This window comes from Sitophilus oryzae, unplaced genomic scaffold (genome assembly GCF_002938485.1).
Source record: "Sitophilus oryzae breed Bouriz unplaced genomic scaffold, Soryzae_2.0 scaffold_1442_pilon_pilon, whole genome shotgun sequence".
Classification (NCBI taxonomy): domain Eukaryota; kingdom Metazoa; phylum Arthropoda; class Insecta; order Coleoptera; family Curculionidae; genus Sitophilus; species Sitophilus oryzae.
Window position 1 is genome coordinate 2050957 of NW_022146107.1, and position 25168 is coordinate 2076124.

Below are 25168 nucleotides of genomic sequence, written 5' to 3' on the forward strand. Positions count from 1 at the left end.
AATATTTAAAATACTAAAATAGTAGTTTTTTTTAATTGACGATTGTGTGCGTGTGCAGGTGTCAAACTTTTTCCGATAATTTGTGTGATTTTCCGTAGCCCGATCTTAATCATTATTTTATTTTATATGGTATATATGGTCTATTTTTTAATGGGAAATTTGAGAAGTAGCAATTTTAAACCTAAAGAATAATAGTGCCCCAGGTTATGATAACATCACCAAAAAGGACTTAACAAGCAGTTACAACATCATTGGAGACATTTTATTACAACTGGTAAATGAAGTACTGGTAAGTGGAAACTACCCACCTGAACTAAAAATAGGAAAAATAGTACCCATACACAAAGTGGAAAGCAAACAGAAGTAGGAAATTATAGACCTATTACGCTACTTAGTACATTCTCAAAAGTTGTAGAGAAAGTAATAAAGAAACGGCTAATAAAATTTATCGAAGATACCTTTGGAATTGACATGAATCAATATGGCTTTCAAAAAAAAAGTAATACTCTTGGCACAGTAGTTGACCTTCTGGAACACATCACTGAAGAGCTAAATCAAAACAAATATGTGGCTACAATATTTATTGATCCCAGAAAAGCATTTGATACAGTGGACATCGATCTAATGTTAAATAAGTTGTACAAGATGGGTTTCCGAGGTGTATGTCATGACCTGCTCAAATCATACTCGGAAAACAGAATAAATTTTACAGCAGTTAACAATCAGTATAATGAAAAACAATATGCAAAGATTGGGGTTGCTCAAGGATCTGTCCTGGGTCCCCTACAATATTTATTGTAGGGTGAGTGCGCCAGTTAACCGACCGCCCCCCGTTTTCGACCGGTTCCGAAGATATTTCATTATAATAAGAAAACCACTCCACTAATAAATATTCTAAGTCCGTTCCTGCAAAAGTTCGTACTTTTCCCGCGCATTAATACAGTTTCTGCCGCCTTACGGCAATAACTTAAACTCCAAATGTCAATCAGTTTACGACCAGGTATCTACTAAGCAGTATCGACCGGTTCTGGAAAGAGAAAAACTAGTGAAGAAGGCTTTACAAAACAGTAAGTAACTTCAAATTTATTTCTATTACACTAAGTGTATTTGGTAGATGTAGTTGAATATTGTTTAATTTGAGTGGAAATTGAGAAAAACATCACATTTTTAATCTTAAAACAGGAAAACTGGGATGTACGGTAAACTAGTATAACAAATTCAGCAAAATCTAGTTTTCGACCGGGGCGGTCGAAAACCGGTAAAAGATCGTTACATTATTTTGTCTCTTTTCATTAAATAGGAACACATATAAAGCGTACTCATTTTTCTGTTTAGTTTGCAATAATAGATGCTTTGTACCATCCAGTTTTCGTACACTTTTTAAGCGCGAAATTTAAAAATTTCGCGGTTGTGGTCGAAAACAGGTACATCCAATTCTAGTTTTCGGTCAGTATGGTAAAGGGATATATCCAATATGTACGAAAAAGGGGCCCGTTTCCGACATATATCATAATTTTTCTATTTTCACTTATTTCAGATACAAAATGCCAGCTAACAAAAAAACTGCAAGTTTAAAAGAAAAAAACAAAAATAGACAAATTGAGAAAAAAAAGAAATTTCAATACCCGAAAGAGGCGTTAAAAAGAGCCCTATTTGAAATTCAAGAAGGAAACATGTCCGTTAGAACTGCAAGTAGAGAATTTAGAATTCCGAAAACCACATTGCAGGACCACAAATCCGGAAAAATCCCTCAAATTCAAGGAAAAACTGGACCACCACCTTTACTCACTACTGAAGGCGAGGAAAAAATAGCCAATTGGTTAGTGAGCTTAGCGAAATGTGGCTTTCCTTTGAAAAAGACCGATTTGCTTGATACGGTGGAGACTGTCCTAAAAAATACTGGTAGGGAAAATCTCTTTAAAGACGGACGACCAGGCCAAAAGTGGTACCTGAGTTTTTTAAAAAGGCATCCCGTTATAGCTACAAGGGAGGCCGAAAGTATTAACAAGGCTCGAGCGGTAATAACCGAAGAAGGGATAAGACTATGGTTTGCTGATCTTAAGAATTACTTGGTGAAAAACAACTGCGATGATATTTTGGAAGATCCAGACAGAATTTTAAACGGAGACGAGACTGGTTTTTCACTCTGTCCAAAGACAGGCAAAGTGCTAGCTCCACGCGGATGGAAGAACGTTTATTCGGTCAAGATTGGGAACGAAAAAGATAATATAACGGTTCTTCTGGTTTTTACAGCTAGTGGTAAAATAGCACCTCCGTTAGTTTTATTCCCCTATATTAGGCCACCGAAAGCCTTACTCGCGAGTATGCCGCCAAACTGGATCCTAGGTAGGTCTGATAGTGGATGGATGAGAGGTGACAATTTTTTCGATTATATTGCAAATGACTTCAATGAATGGGTGACACAAATGCAATTGAAGCGACCTATTTTATTACTGATAGATGGGCACAAATCACACATGACTATGCAACTCAGTGAGTTCTGCCATCAAAACGGCATTATTCTTTATGCTCTGCCTGCTAATACTACTCATATCCTACAACCCGCAGATGTCAGCGTTTTCAAGCCGCTGAAAACAGAGTGGAAGAAAACAGTCAGAGAGTGGCAGAACCGCCCCGAGAATATAAACATTTCGGTGAATAAAATAAACTTTTGTCGGGTTTTACAAGAAGCGATCGAAAAGGCAAACATGAATCAACACATCATCAATGGCTTCAAAAAATGTGGATTATACCCCTTCGAACCGAATAGTGTTGATTATACGAAATGCGTTCAGAACTTCATAAGACAACATACAAGCCAACTGAAAAGTGTTCAAAACCCTCAAATAACAGCATACGAGGTACTTACGGCGAAAAAAGTTGTTGAAACGATAAGGGAAAAACTAACGGAAAATGGAATAAATGTAGATTTTATAGTTGAAACAATTTCCAATTTAGAAAAAGACAAAGAGCAACCTGGCGATTTGTTAGTAGGTGCTGTGCTCCCAATGGATATCTTTGAAATTGACCATAACCCACAAATAATTTTGAGGGATTATGAAATGCAAGAAATGGAAGAAAATGAAATAATTATTACAGAACCAGAGGAAGTGAATGAAAAAGCAAGTAATGAAAATCCCTATGACCACTATGACGAAGAAGAACTTCCATCATTCCAAATCTCAAGCTTGCCAATTCAGGAAGAAGAAATTAACAATAATGAAGACGATACGAACAATGAGTGCAATGTATTAAGCAACATTGATGATTCTAATAATGCGAACCAGGAGGACATCATACCTGAAAATGTGAGTGAAGCAACACCACCAGAATACCAGATAAAGGACACAGACCCAATAGCGAACAATAAGACGGAATCTAATAGTGAATCGGATAAATTGGAAAATGCAAATAAAGAAGCAGAGCCAGAATCCCAAAGAAATAAAATAGACTCAGACCAGACTGAATTTGACGTTGAGCCAGATAAATTGGATTTTAATAACCGAAAAGAAGAGTCAGAGCAAGAAATTAAGACAAATTTGAAAAGTAGTACCCTAAATAATGAATGTAAAATAAAAGAAATATTAAGCAATACAGAAGAACTTGAACAAAACGAGAGAGAAGTAGAAGACAGATCCGTTAAAACGAACTGTGATAATAAGAGCGATACCCAAGAAATAAATGTACCTGAAAAAAATAGTAGTGAAGTAAGCGGCAATACAGAAAAAAAACAAGCAATAAGATATGTTACGTACCATTAAGTGTGTCCATTGAAAATATTTTAAAGTACAAAAATCCTCCCGACATTTCTACTAAAAGTTTCAAAGAAAAAGACAAAATGCCGAGAGCAATAAGTAGTCAAGCCTGGAGAGACTTACAAAATAAAAAAGAAGAGGAAAAGGTAAAGAAAGCTGAGTTGATAAAAAGAAAGAAAGAAGAACGAGCGCTAGCCAAAGAGAAAAAGGAGAAGGTGAAGAGAGTTAGAACAAATAAAAAAAAGCCATTGACCAATGAAAATCATTTGCCAGTAGAGAGCAGGAAAACACCAAAAAAGACTATTAAATGTGATGCTTGTGACGAAGAACTAATAAGTGATGTTGAAGAGGATGAGGAAAAAAATATTGGATGTGACCTCTGCGCTAGGTGGTTTCACCTCCGGTGCACTAATTTTATTGGCCTCAGTTATGACGAGGTTGCAACCAAAGATTATACGTGCTATGCATGTACTTAAGTTTTTCTTGTTTTTCACCTTTTGTATTACTAAACCTTTGGATCCTATTTTTGGCAAAATGTTTAATATTTTTAGTTTCTTAATTTTTCATTGTTTATTTAAAAAAAAATTTTTGAACTAAACTGTTAGCCAATAAGTAGAAATAATATTATAAAATAATATTTTGTTACCCGTTTACAAGTTTTCTGGAAATTTTAATCACCATAAATGTTTGTTTTTACATTAAATTTTCTTGTTTATTTGTATATTTTTTGTATAAAACTACCTATTTTATAGTGTGGTCGAAAACCAGTGTAAGCTATCGAAAAACGGTTATTCCCCGTCGAAAACTGGGTCTTGCCTGGTCGGCTTGAGGATATTGGTGGTCGAAAATTGGGTAAAATGCATATTTTTGCTTTTTTTCTATTATTAATATTTTTATAACAGCTATTTACTTCTCTGAAAAATAATGTTAATTCAGAAACATATAAGAGTTTATTCCTTTATTTGTATTAACTACTTACGCATTCTTACTTGAGTTATGACATTTCAAAGTTCATTTTTCTGTTAACTGGTCGAACACCGGCGCAATCACCCTATGTACATAGTTTAAAATATGCTGGCCGTACCAAGGAAGCATTTAGAAACAAGTATGGAGCAACGAAGAAATGTCAAGATTCCCCACTGTATAGAAGCATCCAAGCCTACAACAAATTGCCAATTACTATTGTAAGTGAGAGGCTGCCAAAGTTTTGTCACGGCTTGGAAATGTTTTTCAGAGACAAAAATTAGTTTTAGTGTTGGTATGGTGTACTAATGCTGTGTGTATATACATAATGTGTAGAACTCTCGATATTATTGTCAAATTGTTATATTTAATAGACCTCGGTGCCAGTATTGTTACTGTTTTGAGGTCAGTTATAAATAAAAAAAAAAAAATCTATTATAATATCATTATCAATATCAATAGCTTCTCTAAACAGTAATCATCACAAATAAATAATAAATAACAGTTGCCATTGCCACGACCTACTCGTAAATTTTAAAATTCGTTTTTTATTCAAGTGATGGCATTGAAACTACCTTCATAAATTGAATTTAAAACGTCTCTTATTCCTTACTTTACCTGTTACCCGATTAACCAGATGTTCTGTTCACCCAACGGATCGACGACGAGACTTGTTCATAGTTCATACTGTTCAGCTTTCAGGTTATTTTTCATTCGAATACTTTGAAATGAAAACCGAATTACACAGGTTATTTTAATAACCGAATAACAGGTTTTTTTTTTCATTCGAATTAGCCCATCACTAGACCTGCTTATGCCATATTTTTGATAGGTGCATGGTGTATATCTACCTACTTCTTTGTTCTCTTCATTTTAAAAAATAGTGTACTTAGTAATTTTCTCTATATTTACCATGGTATTTTTCCAATCTTCGTAATAGCTTGATTTCATCCTGTAGCTATAATTTACTACTATAGTCTTTTAGTTTATAGGAGAAAACTAATAAGAGCACTCCATTTGTTAGGAAAAATTAAATGTTAAACTGAATTAAATCGGAAGATACTCAGGATAAGCTTAACTTTAGGTTACTTAGGCTTAGCTTACTGCAAATCATTTCCAAAATGCTAGACACTACAAAGAAATCAAAGAATATATACCAAAAACCAGAGCCAAAAACCAAAAACTTGCTCAACACAACAAAAATTTGACCAAAAACTTTGTGTTTTAATTTACCATAGATAAGGAAACAAACGGACATAGAAACTATATGGAGAACGATACGGACTACGACCAAAGACATAAAAGGATGTACCAAGGGATGTACAAAACGAGAGGTGTTCGATCGGGTGAAATTATCGCCTAGATCACATGGACGCTTACGTCACCGAGGGAGGTCCTTTTAAAAATGTGTTTAATACAATGTGGCCAAATTAAGACTTAGTTAGTTTGTGATTTATATTAAGATCTTTCTTATAATGTTATAATATTTGTTATGTCTTAACCTTAATACTATATTATGCTTTGTCTGGAAAATAAATGTTAAAATATCTTAATTTTGCATATCCTATTCCATCCTTCCATTAGGAAAAATATGGTTTATAAATCATATATGCTAAGAAAATCACATAAATTAGGTGTAAGAATAGAGAAATCTTAAGGTAGCAGAAAAATTAATGCAATATATGTATAAGCAGAATCCTTGTCTATATATAATCAAGGGCAGAATTAATGATGTTAATGTTGCTGAAGCTGATTCTACAATTTTAATTACGGAGGCTAAAAGGCCTTTTAAGACCTCCGTAGTTTTAATGGAATGTTAAAAAAAACTACCGTATGATCGATTAAAAACGGCGTCCAGTTGGCTTGGAAATGACAATCGATGACATTTCCCATATAATTTTACATATAAAATGACAGCGATATCTTCATTTCATAGCCATCGCTGACGCCGTTTTTATTCGATCAGGTATTATGAACATGACATGGCGCTATAGCATTTAAAAATTTTAAAAAAAGAAAAAACTTGGACACATCCCTTTTAATTTCCCGAATTTTTAATAAAGTCCTTTTTAAACGTAGCATAATAATCTAGAGCAATTAGATTAATTTTAGGAATCTAGAGTTTTATTTCTATTTAATTTTATTGACTATGAAAATACATAATAAGCGTTCACGTGTTGTGCGAAATATTAAAATAATAATAGCAATAATATGCCGCGTACTATGATTGAAAAAAATAGCGTCAGCGATGACTATGAAATGAAGATCGCTGTCATTTTATATGGGAAATGTCCTCAATCGTCATTTCCCAGCCAACTGGACGCCGTTTTTTCGATCATACGGTATATATTGACAAAAAAACACTGAAAAGCACATATTTGTTTTCTACTGAAAATAATTCCAAAATAACTTGCAATCTGGCAACATCGAAGATGTGCGCATGCGTAGTGTCTGTGACTATATGCAGCAAAAACTCGTTTCAAGGTCAGCCACCGGATCCACACCTTTAGTGTTGGAAAGTGTTATAATTTAAAAATTATCCACCCTTCTTTGATTATAGTGTAATGCAATATCTCTGGAAAATACGAGATATCTCTATATATCTCTGGATAGTTTTTATTTTGTGAAAAACAAATAGTAGTAGTTGAAGAGTTTTTTACATACCCATCCTTCAAGATTTGCAATAATGTCAATTTTACTCTTTGTTTTTGTTCTGTGGCATGCTTAATGACACTTGACACCTCTCAGCGTCAAATGTCAAATCGGATTTTTCTACTTTTCTAGTTTTCAATTTTCAACTACTTTTCAACATGGTTTTAAACTGTTTTAAACTATTCGAACGTTTTCAATTTCAATCGAATAATTTTCATTCAATCTAGTTAGTATAGTTTGGAAATCCTCTAGAAATATTCAAACATTACAAGTGTTGTGTGTCTTTCTATGGCGTTTGTGTTTTTCTTCTGAGTTTTTTTAGTTTCTATTTGGAGTCTACTCTCTTATTGAAATTGTGATGTGCTGAATATATTGGGAGGAAAACGATAATAAAGTATCTTATGGAGGATCTATGAATTTTACTGGAGTACAAAAGCTTATATTTTCCAGAGAACATGTTTTGGTAATATTTTTATGGCTAAAATTTACACCCAGTCATTGCCATTAATAAATCAACAACATTTAATTGAAGAAACAACTTTATAACGTTTGTTTAAAGGTATGTACAAGAAAGCTAATTTTGTTTATTCTTTAAAAACTATATCTTCAGATATAGTTTTTTATTATAGTTTCTTATTTAAGTCTTCAGACAGTGTTATAATTGCTGTATGAAAAGAACAAGTACAAATTACTCTACTATATGAAATAGCATCTAGCTAACAAAATGTTACTTAAATTTTAAAAAGATCGAAGTAATATAAGACAGTAGGAAATTTACAAATACCATAAAACAGTTTTATTTCTAGAAGAAACCTTACAATTTTCAAAAACAAACTTTTTACATGTTTTTAAATGTTTTGTCTGTAGTGGTGTTTTTAAGATTCCCTGAAAGCATATTATGAACTTTAGGGCCAATATACATAATTCAGGTATTTCAAATTCAAGTTGTTGGTTATTAGTAGTTGTTGCTAATTGTAGATCATTATTTCAATTAGCTGGAGTTACACTATAAACTTTTATTCGAGTTTTTTTAGGCGTAGTTCGTAAATGGGAGATAAAGAATTATCAATAACTCAAACAATATCAATAACGGTACTTTCTACATGATTTCTGGTAGAAATCTTGATTGATTGCCTGATTTTTTTGGACTTTAAGCTATACCAGGATATTTTTCGAGCACATTTACATGTTCACTCTTTTCTGATAAATTGTCTATTTTAGTTAACATGTTTGTAGAGATATCTGAGTTTTTAAAAGAATCAATGTTTTTTCTACTTTTTTTATAATTTGCTCGTTTCTTCCACATTATCTGACCATGTTTCATTTGTGAAACCTGTTTTGCATAATAACTGTATATGATCTACTATCGATTGTTTCTTTGTGCAAACAGAACTCAAATTTTCTAACATTCAGACTATCTGTATGATCTAGCCTAAATTTTTGTATATTTTCCTTCTAGTCCGTTTTAACAGTGCTAAACACAGCCCTGTCCACTAGTTGAATGAAGTGTGTGGCAATGGGGTACAACTCAACCAAAATACTGCCATTGCTCTCCGAATCTACTGAGGTGTAGAGTCAAGTGTAACACATTCTCATCTATAAAAAGAATGATATAGGCAAGGATAAAAGCTACAAGAAGACAGTATTAATTCTCTATTTCAAAGAGGTTTATGAAAGGTAAATAAAACTCTAGTTTGTCTCCCACACTCGTCTCTACGAATTAGACTCTCTCTGTCTTCTCCACGTGTCTTGCATCTTTATTATATAATCATCTTTTAGAATTATATCAGGGCAACACATCACAAAATATGTTAGTAATAAAAAAAAAATCCCTTATCATCCAGCAATTTTGTGATTTTCCGAGGCCCCATGACTCTGGAACGCTTAAGGTAAAGCAATATCTTTTCGAATTCTTTCATATTTAAATATGATCATTGGCGGAGACAAATTTCCCGCAGCGTTTTCACTTAACAAAACACACTGAACAAAACAGTTATTTTATATGTGGGCGCGTATAACAGTACAGGGCCGGGCGACACGGCAGCAACTAAAATATTTAAGAACAGTAATCTAAACAAATAGTAACGAATATCCAGTTCAATAATTAATCGCTACTGTCAATTTCCACATTAACAAATTAGCTATTACTACACCACATAGGGAAGAATATCTGACTAAACATTATAAACACTATACTATGTCCTAGATGTATCCTATTATAGTTTACTGAAATTATGCTCAAAAAAATCCTTAGCACGGAAGCTTTGGGATAGTTTTGATTTCTTCTATTCTATATGTTTTTTGAGTGCTCTATCTGAAACTGGGATTTGCGAATTCATTTTCGTGGAAGAATATTAAACAAAATTAAATAAAAAATATATAAATCGGATTTGTTCGTGGCACTTTTATAACTCAAAAGCTAACAACTTTTTGTACATAATCCTTCTTTCTATAATTCTCGTTTTTATAAATTTCTAAACAAACTGTTTTGGGTCAAGAGCCAGCAAAATTAACAGTTTTAGACTCTACCGCTCAAAATTGCACTTTTTCTACTATCCACATCCTTTATTTGTTATTAACGGCTGATATGCCCCAAAGTTATATGCGGCAAATATTCATTCGCAAGAAGCTGAAAAGGATCCCAATATCCTTATTATAAAAAAAAACTTATAAGTTTGTCTCATTAATTAAATTAATTTATTAATTATAGTGGTAAAGATATCAATCTTTTGATGGTTTTGATTGTTCCGGATTGAATATGTAGTAATACACTGAAAATTGTAGCAAAATCGTAAAATTTTCTCATTAGAGGAATCACACAAAGAAAAATTTCTCACAAAGAAATGCATCTCAAACATTGACTGATCCTCATTTTGCCGCCGACAAAACTGTCTGATCATAATACTGATTCTGCACTAAATATGTAATTGTTTGTGAAAAAGAAAGGAAAATTTTCTTAAATTCTTAATAATAAAATATAATAAAAAATAATGCAATTGCTTGCAATTAAATACTGTTATGTTTTCAAAGATCACTTATACCAGAACAAGACTGCCGAAGTTGGGATTCTATTTCTTATGCTCTATATACCGAGTGCGTCTCAGCTGTTTCTCCCCCTATAATTTGTTTATTTTTAACACAACCCTGGCACTATAGATTAAAATTTAAAATACGATTTTTTTAAGCGAAAATATCAAAAGTTGACATATGATATGCCATTCTACTCAGAATGTCATTTTCTTTTGAAATAAAGTAGAAATATACCGAGGGTGCATTTAAAAATCAAAAGTTTTAGTCATTTCCAGTCATCAAACAGGAAGTGACTAAGAACCATTGAATACGTCAATCAAACCTAATATATGTCATATACTAACATAACAAAACTCGTTTTTTTATCTAAAAAAATAAAAAAAATATAGGAGTGAGTCACTTTCGAGACCGGTGTAGAAAAAACAACAATCGCAGACTACGGTTGAACGAAGAGAAGAATTTTGAAGTATCTTTAAGTGAAAATTTATTGTTAAAGTAGCATAAATATGCTTAGTTTGTAGTTAAAGTATAGGACTGAAGGAAAAAACCGAGAGGGTACTCGCCCGGTCTCAATATTTTCTTTCCGCCGACCCTGTAACAGTAACATTATTTTTCATCACTATGAGGTGAAGTGTTTTAAATTCCCTTTTTTATTAGTACCTTTTCTCCCTTCGGATTTTAGAAAAAAATCAGTCTCATTTCCATTAAAAACTCTTTTATTTTTTTTTTCTTTTATTTATTTTACGTTTATTAAAATATATAATAATATAATATATAAACCTAATAGACAGATTATGTATTTTAGTAATGTAAAGTCTAAGTTTAAATCTTGTATAACTTTTTGTAATAAAGAATATCCTTCATGAACAGCTGGGACATGACTATACCACTAATATGATTTTTTTCTAAACGATGTAATAGATTAGGAGCTGCGAATGTTAGTACTGTTTTTTTAAATGATGAAAGGGAACAAGAAATTTTCTAACTGAATAATATAATAGCAAATTGAAAAATTTAGGATATTTCATATATTTATTCTTATATTCAAAATAAACAATTAGATCAAAAAGTTTTAGTACGATTTCCATAATACCTTTCATTCACAAGGAAATGGTGTTAACGCCCCAGCGTTATCTGTGACAATAGCTACTACTTTTGAGTTTATTTGCCACTGCCTGATTACTTCTTGAATAAACATTGCAATGTTTTCAGTCGTGTGGTTCTGCAGTCGAAATAATTACTGATTTCTATTTCGTCTTATAAAGTGTACTGTCACGATTATGAAGCTTTTATTACTATCTGAATACCAGATATCAGACCTCAAAGCTAAATAGCAAACATCGTCCAACGTCATTACAGATTCGGATCCCAATTTATAATTTCCATCTACTATCAATAATAATTTTTTAAATGTATGAGCAACATAAAGAGATTTCTTTCTTCAAACATTTACTTACTGCTTTTTTTATAGTCCCAGCGCTATCTGTCACAATAGCTACTACTTTTGAATTTACTTGCCACTGCTCGATTACTTCTTGAATAGCCATTGCAATGTTTTCTGAAGTTCAATTAACCACTGATTTCAATTGCGTTTAGGTATCAGATGTCAAAGCTAAATAACAAACATCCTCTAACTTTACAGATTGGGATCCAATTTGTCATTTTCATCTATCATCAATAAAATACTAAATCACCACAACACACTAAAACACTTCCTTTTGCACAGGACGCGCGTTTCGCTAACCATGTTAGCATCATCAGCAGATGATTAAAATTTTTTATTAATCATCTGCTGATGAGGCTAACATGGTTAGCGAAACGCGCGTCCAGTGCAAAAGTAAAAGTGTTTTGGTCTATTGTGGTGATTTAGTGTTTTTAGTTTGCTGTTGTAACCAGGGTTATTAAGTAGTTTATGAAGCAAAAAACTACGTCAAAAACTACGCGTAGTTTTTTGTATTAACTAGTTAAAATTTTGAAAACTAGGTACCTGCAAAAAGTACACAAAAACTACATTCATACAAAATATAGTAAAACATAAACAATTTAGATTTTAAACAAAAATCAAGCCAAATTCTTATCATGGAAGTGTGAAGTTATATTATATTTGTATACAGCCGTCTTGTTTCTCTTCTGTATAAAGGGTGTCCCAGGCTGAGCGTGCATTAGAAGTTTCTAGAGAACCACAATATCTAGATCGGAGATTTTTTGCACATCATTGTTCTACAACGAGATCTATCGATTAAATATTTTCAATATGGCGGCACTTCTGGAAATACCGGAAGTTGACAGTAACTTTCTTATTTTCAATTGGTACCCCCATTTTTTATTACATACTTAAAGTCTCTGTAAAATTCTCTGAATATTGATGTTAAACACTCTATATCTAACATTAACCGTTTTTGAGAGAAAAAAAATATTTAAAATTTTTGGATGAAAAAAACTACCTGTGATAAAAATGTGTATAGCCTAAAAATTAAATTTAGTGATTACCACAGTCACTGTGACATAAAGAGAATACATGTGGCTATCTATTTCAAAAATTAAATTGTTCAAATGTCATATAATAATGGCGGTAGTTGTCATGAAATTGAGTGATTAAAAAATTATGATAAATCATTTTTTCAAATGGAAACCCACTTTTTTATTTCACTAATAAAACGGGTTTTCAATTTATTACTTTTTAACTATACATGTTCCTATAACTGAAATAAATCGTTTTTAAGTTATTTAAGATTTAGTTTGAAAAGGGATATTTTTCTTGATTTTATCTAGCTTCCTTTCACATTAAGTGTCAAACGGTCAGACAATTTATTTCCATCTGTCGGAAAAAGAATTATTTGAATTTCCTATAGTACAAATACTGCCTGCTTAAGAGTTTAAAAAGTGTATTTAAAAAATATATCTCGTATTTTCGCTCTTTAGTAATATCCTTGTTTATATATTCTTAAAGTTGCCCAACCGACTAGACAAAATGTGCTGCCAACTGGAGGACAAATCGTGAACCTTTCGGGGCGGAGTCAAAAATATCGATTATTTTCGTAATTTTCCTCAGAGTAATGTAATAATATAGCCCGGGTTTCTGCGAACTTTAATAGTGATCAGCTGATTAATTAATTTAAACGAAACTTTTATTTTATTGTAAATTGTGGATTATTTTTGCATGTTATTTTAAGAATTCTAAACCGTATTAACAAAGAAATTATTATTTCGATATGTTGGTATATTCTTTATAATTAATGATAATGTTAATTGCTGATAATTAATATTCAAAAAAAGTTACATACCTATTTTAATTTGATTTAATGCAGGTTTATTAAAGAATCATTTCATTCTTACATTATTTTATTCTAAATTGATTGTTTAACGAATTTTACGATATTTTTTTTTTGAAAATATAAAACTTTTTACATTCTTGATTAAATGTTCAAAAAATTGCAACTGGCTTCAATATTATTTGACATTAAAATAAATATATTGTACTTAATACACCATCTAAATCTTTATTACACCAATTAAACCTTTATTAATGTAAAATATGGCCAGAGTTTTAAAATCAAGTTTGCTTTAACTTTGTATGTGTGAAGAATTATAAAAACTAAAAATTTCATTATTTTAACTCACACACAAATCCCGTTAAACCATAAAACTTTCTAAAAGCAGGATACATGTCTAACTGAAATAATTCAAGTACATTTTCATTAAAAAAATGTATCAGGAAAATAATTTAATTAGATAATGCAAAATTTATTTATTATTCTGTTTCATATTATGGTCTTCAGTATTTTCAATACACGGGGTGTTTTCTACGACGTTCTCTATGGGTTTCTCGAAAACTACTGCAGATAGAGAGTCGGTTAAATGGGGAAAGAATTGCAGTTTTGTGAGGTCATAAATATGCGCCTTTCAGATTTTTAAAAAAGTTCATGGATTACTAGATATTTCGAAAAAAAAACTTTGGCTATTTTAAAAATTGTCCCTAATTCCATTATAGTCTATTTTAATCAAAAAGTTTTCAGATATAAGTTGTAGATAATCACATCCTTAATGAGATTGCGTCCTCCTAACGTCGTGAACGTTATTTACGTTTTTAAGAGAACGGTTTTCAAGACATGTTAGAAAAGTTAAATTTAGATAGTCGCGCATCAATAGGGTGGTTCCAATATGACTTTCATTATGACCCCCCCCCCCCATAATGAAAGAAATGTTAAAAATTATTTATATCACAATTATGCAAACTCAGGGATCGGAAGAGGTGGATGGTGGACCAATTGCATGGGCCCCCTCGAAGTGGCGGTACGGGAGAACATTTTCTAAAATAATTTAAGTGTATGGGGTAGTGATATTATTAAGTTTTAGTTTGCGTAATGTAAATCGTAAAGAACCGTTTAATAATATATTCTGTGTTTTTATGTTATAAATCATAACAGAGTAAGAATACCATGCCAACTAAGTGAAATTAGCCAAGAAAGAAAAGAATTGGCTATAACTATAACTCTGTATTTAACTGTAATTTTTCGACAAAAACATATATACCTATTTCGCTGAAAAGCTTAAAAATGGTGATTTTTATGAAGTCATGGCCAACTATGGTCAAAAATTACAGGCTTTAGAAAAAATCACAAAACACAAACTCATTAGGTATGTAATTATGTACAACTTGTATCTGAAAACTTTTTGTCTAAAATATATTATAATGGAATTAGGGACAAGTTTTAAAATAGCCAAAATTTTTTTTCGAAATATCTAGTAAGCGATAAACTTTTTCAAAAATCCGAAAGGCGCATATTTATGACCCCACAAAACTGCAATTCTTTCCCCATTAACCAACTCTCTATTTCCAGTAGTTTCCGAGATACCCATAGAGAACATCGTAGGAAACTCACCCTGTATAGTATTTTGAAACTAACTATTATTATTATTTGACTAGTTTAATTTGATTAATAATACTAGATTAATTTAATTTCAAATAAATTTTATCAGATTTTTTTCGTATATTCTGCTACCAGAAAACCAAGATTATAGGATAACGCACTTTTCAACGAAGTTGAAGGAAGATATTGTCAAGGATGGAATTATTCGATATATAAAATAACATATTTAATATTAATATATTTCGTAAATTAATAATTCGATTGAAAGGAAGTATAAAATAATTAAAGTTCATTGGCATTTACGCAACAAAAGTAAAGTTTTAAAAATCAAAGTTATAAGCACAATTGCCAATTATGCTTATATTATATTATATTTCATATAATTTAAATGAAATGTGTAAATGTATTAAAACGTATAAAGTTAATTAATTTTGAAGATTTTGTAAAAGGATCTTATCGTGAATAAATCTTGATTTTCTTTTTCATAAATATTTTGGTATATATTTATAAAGGTAGATACAATAAATAAAATTTAATATTTGGAAATTATTATCAATACCCTTACATTTTTATTTAGTAATATCTGAATTTGTATAGTTATTGAAATAAATAAATCAAAGTACCTAATCAAAGCAATAAATTATTTATTTGTAATATAAATGATGTATATGCAAATTTAGTACAAATAGGGTAGGATAGCGCAAGAGTACGCACTTAATATTTATTGCTGAATAACATTGAAACAAAGTCGTTTTAAGGTTGAAGTATATTTAGGAAATTATAAAACATGCATTAATTTAAACATATAACATTCCAAAAGTAATTTAAAAATGTATTTGACAAAAATATCTAAGTTTAAATAAAAACATGCAAATGCGTACTCTTTGGTGAATATTCCCCTAAGAGTTCGCACGTAAATTCCTAAGAGTACGCATTCTAATTGTACGAGTTAACCAATCGTTAAAATTACTTGTCACATAAATCGCATAAGAAACTACCACTTCCAAGATAATTAGAACAGTCCTCATGCCACCAAGTTTGGCAAACACGGCACATTAACCAATCAGAGTAACTAAAATTTTCATTGCATCCTGGACAGATAGTGTTGTCTATTTTAGTTGCTGAAGCTTGTTTACACTTGAGAATTTTTCTTTTTCCCTTTTGTGCCTTTAGTTTTTCTTCTGTCTGTTCTAATAAATGTTCTTTATATGGGGTAGAGGACAGAATTTCAGACCTTTTAGATTTTGTTTTCCTAATTTGCTCGTATTTAGCTTTTGGCAGCGGTAGAATCATTTTGGGTGTTACAGAACAACATGGGTCAGATTCATTTAATTTAACAGAAGATAAACTGTGTCGTGGACTCTGATTTGCATATTCTTTTTGATTTTGATTAAATATTGGACTATTTGTTGGTGTCCTATTTTCTTTTTCTATTGTTATTTTTTGTTTTTCTTGTCGCTGCAATTCAGCCAGTGGTATTTCATCTTCATCAGACCATTCTATTAATTCATTTCTATTTATATCCTCTTGTCCTTGACGGTCTACATCTGAATGAAATTTATCAGTGACTTCAGACGGGGCAAAGTCTGCTGCGGTAAAAATATCAGGATTGTAGGGATATATCCCTGTACAATCAAATGATTTTTCACAGATCTCTATTGTAGCGACTTTTGAATAAGCTGAATGGAAAAGCGCTGCCATTTCTCTCATTGTGATTGGTCTCCCAGGATTACTAACCATCCATTTATCACATTCTCCAGAAAAAGCCGTTTTTAAGGGGAAGAAGAATACTCTGTCCAAAGGCTGAAGCTTATGACTTCCGTGGGGTGGTAATGTTAAAAGTGTAATAAAATGGCTCCTCGCAAATAAAACTGCTTCCAGAGAGCAATGTGAAATATGGTTGTCCATAATTAAAACTACAGGATCCGACTCGGAAGGTTTAACAAAGGTTGAAAAATGGTGCAACCAAACTAGAAATAATTCTGTGTTCATATACCCAGAATCAGATATCATCTTCAGTGTACCTGGAGGTGCCCCATAAAAAAGTTCTTCTTTCATACGCTTTCTAGCGAATATTAAACCTGGCGGTACCCAGGTACCAGAGGCACTCATACAGCATACTGCAGTAACTAATTGACCTCTGTCGGCTGACACTATTTTTGATACTGTTCTTTTGCCCTTTACTGCATAAATTTTATGGAGCTTGTTTGGAACAGTACAAAGTCCCGTCTCGTCCATATTAAAAATTCTGTGTGACAGCACTTTTGTTTTTTCGTAGACAAGTTTTAAATTTTTAAAAAATCTGTCACACTGGACTTTATTAAATCCTGTAGCCCGACCTAAACTACATTTTTCTGGAGCTCTTAAAGATAAACGATTTCTAGCAGCAAAGTCCTGTGCCCAATGTTTCCCTGCCATTAAATTTTGTTCGTTAAACCTATGAGAAATGTGGTTTAGTTTCGCGTATTGAAAAGCTAGTGATCTAACATCCTTCATACGAAGTCCGTAAAATCTCGCCTCCAGATCGCGAATATGATCCGCCAATTCTTTTTCTTGTGCTTTCGAAAATATTGGTTTAAATCTACCCAAGCTAGTTGGAACAGTGCCCTAAAAAAAGTAAAACGAGGAATAGTTTAAAATTTTAAAGTAATCCTACATATTACTTCACGCAACCTCTTCCTTAGAGTACATTCATTTACCCCCAATGCCTTTGCAACCGATCTTTTACTCTCTCCCTTTGATATTCTATCGGCTGCCATATTTAACATTTCTTGCGTAAATTTTAGTACTCTATCGCTCTTTCGTTTGTACGGGCTCATTATTATACTGTTTTGGAATTGTCTACAGCATAAAAATATTAAAAATTAAATGTTTTAACGTATACCTAAGAGTACGCACCTGTGCGTACTCTTAGGTATACGTTAGTACGGTAGTACTAACGTATACCCGTATACCTAAGTATACCTAGTATACCTAGTACGCACCTGTGCGTACTCTTAGGGAGACACGTAATCAAATTCTAAAAACCAATTTAACCATCTAGGCAACTAATAAAACTTTAATTTAATCTAAAAGTGTCTCTGTAAACAAAGCACTTTTTATTACTATTACAGCAGTTTTCATAAAAACTGAATGCACAAATGTATGTACCTTACTTGTTGTATTACAAATATTATAGTAAATAGGGGAAAATATCATTTCTTACCGCCAATTAAAGAAGGGTTAAAGCAACACCATCAGATTTTTAGACACTACTCCTATGGCCGTTACCAAGCTACTTATGCGTTTATATTAGGCAGATTGCTTGTCACTTCGTAAATATGGCCGCCGCGTACTCTTACGGAATCCTACCCTAGTTTTAAACAATTCAGAAATACCAATTTTACGACATGGTTTGTATAATTCATTTCTAATTATGTATATAAATAAAAATAGTTTACATTGTAAAAAAAATTCTTAGCATTTCTTGTTTATTTTCTTTAAACTTAAAGTTTAAATTTAGAACAAAAGTTGAATTTAAAATTTATAAATAAACTAACCGACTTAGTATTCTACTGTTTTATAGGACTTTTCTGCTTCAAGTGTAGTTGAGATTTTAAAAGTTGTTTTTGTTATTTCTTAATTTTTTGGTCCTCTGGCATCAATAATTCTTCCTTTAGAGATAGGATAGTTTCCAATTCCTTATATTTTAACAATAATTCATCATACATTGGATGACCAACACAAGTAATAACAGCTCCAGATGCTACGGTACTGTGTTCCTCGGCAACATTTACATTGCTTTCCTCGAAATTTTTCATTAGTAATTCCTCCACCGCCACTTGTGTTATTCTTTGTTCAAGTCGTTTTTGCCTCAATGGATCAATTTTGTCAGGTGGACTGACTGTTTTTTCCTTTTACATAAGATTCTACTCATACCTATATAACTAAAAATATTATATTACAAAAAAGCCGAAAAACTTTGAATTATTTACCAATTGCTTTTAATGTTTTTCTTAGTTTCCAAGTCCTAATAATTCCTCTTACTTAAAGATCTCTTTCATAATCGTCATCGGTAAAATGATCTGAACAAATCCTACAAGTTTCTACATTCCATTTTCCATCTCTACAACTCTACACCCTTTGAATCTGCACCCATATTTGAGTAATTTCGGTATTCTTCGGGAAAGCATGAAATTTAATAATTTTTCCAAATTTTTAGCCTTTTCTAGTAGTAGTGGGAACTATCGAATGAATACTATCGAAACATTCGATAGTTGCAATTCATTCGAATAATTCGATAGTTAGTAAGAAAACATTCGTTGAAAACTATTCGAATAAAAATTATCGAATAGATCCGTCATCTGCCTTGAAATATTGTATTCTAGTAATTCGGCAGTAAAAACCATTCATTTATAAAATTCATTCATTTATGAAATTCATTCATTCGTCAGGATCGATTATAATAAAATATTAACTGAATTTTAGTTGTCGCCCGGCGACGTAGGTTTCTTTCCGAGAAACCCGACAGCGGTCGGTGGCAATGCTATGAAAGAAGCCGGCATCTTTGATTTTTTGCGGAGTCAGATAAAAATAAGGACACATTATTTTTTTTATTGAGGTGCTAGTATTTACACAGAAAATACATTATGAAGGGCGCTGTTGCCATATTTTGGTATTAGTTGATATTAGCAAAGAATATTATTGTTTGGCTTTAGTTAATTAGGGAATATATAGACATACTATATATTCTGCATTTTTTTATTAATATTCTGTTGTTACACTGCAATAATACTTGTTATTTTGGATATCGGAAAATTATTTTTAATGTTTTTTAGCAAAGACTGGTTTAATAAATAATAATAACAGTAATAATTTGTTATACCTATTAACAACAAAATTTAAAATCATTTAATATAAATATTTTCTTTTAAGTAGTAGCAAAATATAAACAACAAATTAGATGTCAAAATTATTTATATTAGATCCTATTTAAAAATAATAGTCTCTAAATTTTTTGGCAACGTTGGTTTATTAAATAATAATAATTACAGAACTAATTTGTTATATTAACAACAAATTTTAAAATCATGAAATATAAACATTTATTAATTTTCTAAGCATGCAGTGTAATGGAAGGAAAATATAAATAAAAAATTAGAAATCAAAATTATTTATATTAGGTGCTTTATATTACTATTTAAAAATTATATTTACTTTTACTGGCATTTACTTTAAAAATAAATGAAATATTTTTCTTCATAAAAAACTACATGTAAGAGAATTAGCATAAACAAAATATAAACATCGTTAACTTTTTTTTAAATTGGCACGTGTAAAACTTTCATTTTAATTTTCTCACCCCATAGTTTGAGTTCGATAACCATTTACTTAAATATGATTATACAACCACATTACTTAAATATGATTATTAAGTTCAACTAATTCATATTATTAAAACATCTAAAATACAAATATGTATTTTTGAAATTAATTAATAAGTTCATCTCATCTCTCTTAAAATTGCTACTTCTCAGAATTTCCCATTAAAAAATAGACCATATACCATATAAAATTAAATAATTGAAAGATCGGACTACGGAAAACCACACAAATTTTCGGAAAAATTTTGACCACCTGCACATGCACACAATCGTCAATAAATAAAATTAAAAAATAACTACTATTTTAGTATTTTAACGATTTTAATAAACGCAAAAATAGCACAGTATTTATACGGCGAAGTTATAAAAATTTGGAAGAACTAATAATGCACCGACGCATACAAAAATCAAACGAATACTAAATTTCATTTATCAAAAGCATTCGATAGTCGTGGCTCAACGATAACCATTTAGTCGCACGGCGAGGTTGTCACATATGCTTTAGTATACAAATGAATGAATGATTTTATTCGAATAAAACCATTCGATAGTTGAAATCATTCATTCATTAACCATTCGATAGTCTAATTCATTCGATAGTTCCCATCGCTATTTTCTAGGCTATTTTGACAAGTAGTAACTGTACACCGAGTTCACAGCATTCTAAAAATATTAAATCTTATTGTTTTTTTTTTTCAAAAAAAATAGTTATTAAAAATTAGTATAAACATGCCGATAAACGTTTCTCTAGGCTGAACATTTATATAAGTAATTATACTCACTTAATTGCCAGTTCCTGAGATCTACGCAAATAATAAATTGTCCACAAAGTACTTAAATATGTGTAGTTCACAGACCACAATTAACTTAACCAGTAACACTTAAAGAAATATTAGAAAATAAAGAAATAATACAAAAACGACACAAAACCACTACCAAACCAACGGCCATTGCCATTAAACCGTACGAGAAAGAAAGAAATGGAAGGTATTAAAAAGAGATACGGCGGGTCTCAGAACTACGTCACGCACACCCGCCGTCCTCCAAGCACCTCTCGCCTAAAATCTGCCGACTGAGGTAACCTGTAGAATCTAATAACCTTGACAAAGATTTTTCATTTCCATTTCGTTTTGACCATTTTTTACATCTAAAGACAACTTCATAATCCTTACCAATATTATTAATCACAACATTCTCGCCAGAAGTTGATGAACCCTATTATGGCACGATCAAGCGGGTTTGAGTTTACCTCCATCTTTTTTGAAAATGCTCAACTTGCGACGGATCAAACGAAATATTGTTTCCATTTGCTGATGATGAATTATTTTTGACGATTGATGATGCTGGTGATTGAATTCAAATATTTCGTTTCTATGACGGGTGGAGAGCAATCTTGCTATTTTGAATGAGTAAAACTATTTGAGTTATCATATATTAGCCAAAATCTTGAACACAAACTAACTGAAATAACTGGTTACTATGAAAACAATAATATAAAGTCCTGACATTAACTAAAACGAATACATAATTTGCAAACTAACCCGCTAGTTTAACAAACTAACAACACTAGTAGAGTGATTTATTTGTTATTTTTATTATGTTTTAATTTTTTAATATTTCAATAAAGTTATAAGTAGTAAAAGTTTTCGTGTTTTATTTCATACCATAAATTCAACCAAAAGTACTAATTTATTCGTAACAAAACACATCCTGTTTAGTTTTAGTTGAAATTGGGAACTTTGAAGAATGGGTAGTACTGGAGTAACTTTTATTTCAAATGCATTTGTTTCTTTTTTATTTTTTTAGGTTTTCTATTAAAGAATGTTTATCTTCACAAAATATGTGTGAACTTTAGGATATATTGGGGAAATTAAAATAATTTTCGTTGCACATCATAATACGACCACCAGCATACTCCATAAGACGACGCATGGTGTCATTGATGACGTGCAATGAAAGTTGTTTCAATTTCCCTTATGCATATGCATTATTAAGTAAGTTGAAATATAGAAGATGGAACAGGTTGCAGGTGTTTTCAGATTCACATCTTTTGTCGTGGCCTGACTGGTTGATGAAGACAGGTTAGATGAAGGTTCAGATTGCAGTTCTGTCGGATCTATAACATTTTAACCTGAAACTGGCATAGAGCGCAAAACCATATGACTTTGTAAGCATGTCGGGTTCAGGTCTAGATACTATGTCGGCGCAATTGCATGTAATCTGCTGTCAGCAGTTCAGTTCATGCTCAGTTCTGAAGAAGGAATATGGAATGAATCTAGATCTCAGCATTTTTGCTATCGCTTGAAAGGATAGATGTCGGTATTTGATCGGATCTACACCCATCACCACCAGAACCGGAGATAGGTCCGTAGATTTGTATCCATTCTGACCTCTACTATATGGGTCTACAATCAGTCTTTGACTTTTAGTTTGATGCGAACAGTTTATTTGATTATATTATTCTTTAGGTAAAATTCATATGCACAACTCGATGCAACATACAAATGAAATTTGTTACACCTAACTCTTGTACGACTGGCTCAATTACGACTGGCTGATATTGTACAAACTGTACTGATATTTTCGTTTCGATTTGCTAATACATGTACCGTATGATCGAAAAAAAAAGGCGGCGTCCAGTTGGCTTGGAAATGACGATCGATGACATTCCCCATATAATTTTACATATAAAATGACAGCGATCTTTCTTTCGTAGCTATCGCTGACGCCGTTTTTTCGATCATGCTGTATCTTTTGACTTTTTTAGCAGCTTCACAACCATGTACTGTGGTTATGTTCTTGAATTTGGTAGTGCTCAACGCTGAAGTCATCATTCTTCCTCTAGGTACTAACGTTTTGGATCGCGATAAGCGTATTTCAATTCGATGTCAATTAAATATTTATTTTTGAAAAAACAACAAAGGTGATGATAGTTAAACTAATTTGAGCACGTCACTGATATTTTAGTAAAAGTTTATCTTATTGTTTAAAATAAATCATGTAATCTGCTGTTAGCAGTTCAGTTCATGCCAGTTCTGAAGAAGGAATCTGGAATGAATCTAGATCTCAACATTTTTGCTATCGCTTGAAAGGATAGATGTCGGTATTTGATCGGATCTACATCCACATCACCACCAGAACCGGAGATAGGTCCGTAGATTTGTATCCATCCTGACCTCTACTATATGGGTCTACAATCAATCTTTGACTTTTACTTTGATGCGAACAGTTTATTTGATTATATTATTCTTTAGGTAAAATTAATATGCACAACTCGATGCAACATACAAATGAAATTTGTTACACCTAACTCTTGTACGACTGGCTTAATTATTGGATATTGTACAAACTGTATATTTTCGTTTCGATTTGCTAATATATGTACCATATGATCGAAAAAAAAGACGGCGCCAGTTGGCTTGGTAATGACGATCGATGACATTCCTCATATAATTTTACATATAAAGTGACAGCGATCTTTCTTTCCTAGCTATCGCTGATGCCGTTTTTTCGATCATGCTGTATCTTTTGATTTTTTAGCAGCTTCACAACCATGGACTGTGATTATGTTCTTGAATTTTGTAGTGCTCAACGCTGAAGTCATAATTCTTCCTCTAGGTACTAACGTTTTGGATCGCGATAAGCGTATTTCAATTCGATCTCAATTAAATATTTATTTTTGAAAAAACAACAAAGGTGATGATAGTTAAACTAATTTGAGCACGTCACTGATATTTTAGTAAAAGTTTATCTTATTGTTTAAAATAAATCATGTAATCTGCTGTTAGCAGTTCAGTTCATGCCAGTTCTGAAGAAGGAATATGGAATGAATCTAGATCTCAACATTTTTGCTATCGCTTGAAAGGATAGATGTCGGTATTTGATCGGATCTACATCCACATCACCACCAGAACCGGAGATAGGTCCGTAGATTTGTATCCATCCTGACCTCTACTATATGGGTCTACAATCAATCTTTGACTTTTACTTTGATGCGAACAGTTTATTTGATTATATTATTCTTTAGGTAAAATTAATATGCACAACTCGATGCAACATACAAATGAAATTTGTTACACCTAACTCTTGTACGGCTGGCTCAATTATTGGATATTGTACAAACTGTACTGATATTTTCGTTTCGATTTGCTAATACATGTACCGTATGATCGAAAAAAGGCGGCGTCCAGTTGGCTTGGAAATGACGATCGATGACATTCCTCATATAATTTTACATATAAAACGACAGCGATCTTTCTTTCGTAGCTATCGCTGACGCCGTTTTTCGATCATGCTGTATCTTTTGACTTTTAGCAGCTTCACAACCATGGACTGTGGTTATGTTCTTGAATTTGGTAGTGCTCAACGCTGAAGTCATCATTCTTCCTCTAGGTACTAACGTTTTGGATCGCGATAAGCGTATTTCAATTCAATCTCAATTAAATATTTATTTTTGAAAAACAAAGGTGATGATAGTTAAACTAGCTTGAGCACGTCACTGATATTTTAGTAAAAGTTTATCTTATTGTTTAAA

The 25168-nt window shown here is 31.8% G+C and overlaps 3 protein-coding genes and 1 long non-coding RNA gene across 6 annotated transcripts; 3 read left to right on the forward strand and 1 right to left on the reverse strand.

Moving 5' to 3' along the window:
* The first annotated feature begins 584 nt into the window (after positions 1 to 584).
* On the forward strand, positions 585 to 3787 carry LOC115877032. The gene is made up of 2 exons (XM_030893096.1): positions 585 to 1067; positions 1538 to 3787. Exon 2 carries the CDS (start codon positions 1545 to 1547, stop codon positions 3759 to 3761), a length of 2217 nt encoding a protein of 738 aa, XP_030748956.1. The 5' UTR covers positions 585 to 1067; positions 1538 to 1544; the 3' UTR covers positions 3762 to 3787.
* A 51-nt stretch (positions 3788 to 3838) lies between these two features.
* On the forward strand, positions 3839 to 4231 carry LOC115877206 (protein MNN4-like). Its single transcript, XM_030893365.1, has one exon. It carries the CDS (start codon positions 3839 to 3841, stop codon positions 4229 to 4231), a length of 393 nt encoding a protein of 130 aa, XP_030749225.1.
* Positions 4232 to 7467: 3236 nt separating this feature from the next.
* LOC115877033 lies at positions 7468 to 10526 on the forward strand. The gene is made up of 3 exons (XR_004049274.1): positions 7468 to 7929; positions 8830 to 9047; positions 9150 to 10526. It is a non-coding gene; the product is annotated as an uncharacterized LOC115877033 (long non-coding RNA).
* A 5327-nt stretch (positions 10527 to 15853) lies between these two features.
* LOC115877034 lies at positions 15854 to 19475 on the reverse strand. 3 transcript variants are annotated; one of them, XM_030893099.1, is made up of 4 exons: positions 19246 to 19475; positions 18256 to 19197; positions 17935 to 18169; positions 15854 to 17878 (listed from the first exon to the last, which is right to left on the reverse strand). In XM_030893099.1, exons 3-4 carry the CDS (start codon positions 18088 to 18090, stop codon positions 16238 to 16240), a joined length of 1797 nt encoding a protein of 598 aa, XP_030748959.1. In that variant the 5' UTR covers positions 18091 to 18169; positions 18256 to 19197; positions 19246 to 19475; the 3' UTR covers positions 15854 to 16237. The 3 variants fall into 3 exon arrangements, with proteins under 3 accessions (XP_030748959.1, XP_030748958.1, XP_030748957.1); XM_030893098.1 differs by having other exon boundaries at positions 17935 to 18112; positions 18477 to 19475; XM_030893097.1 differs by having other exon boundaries at positions 18256 to 19475.
* Between the last annotated feature and the right edge of the window lie 5693 nt (positions 19476 to 25168).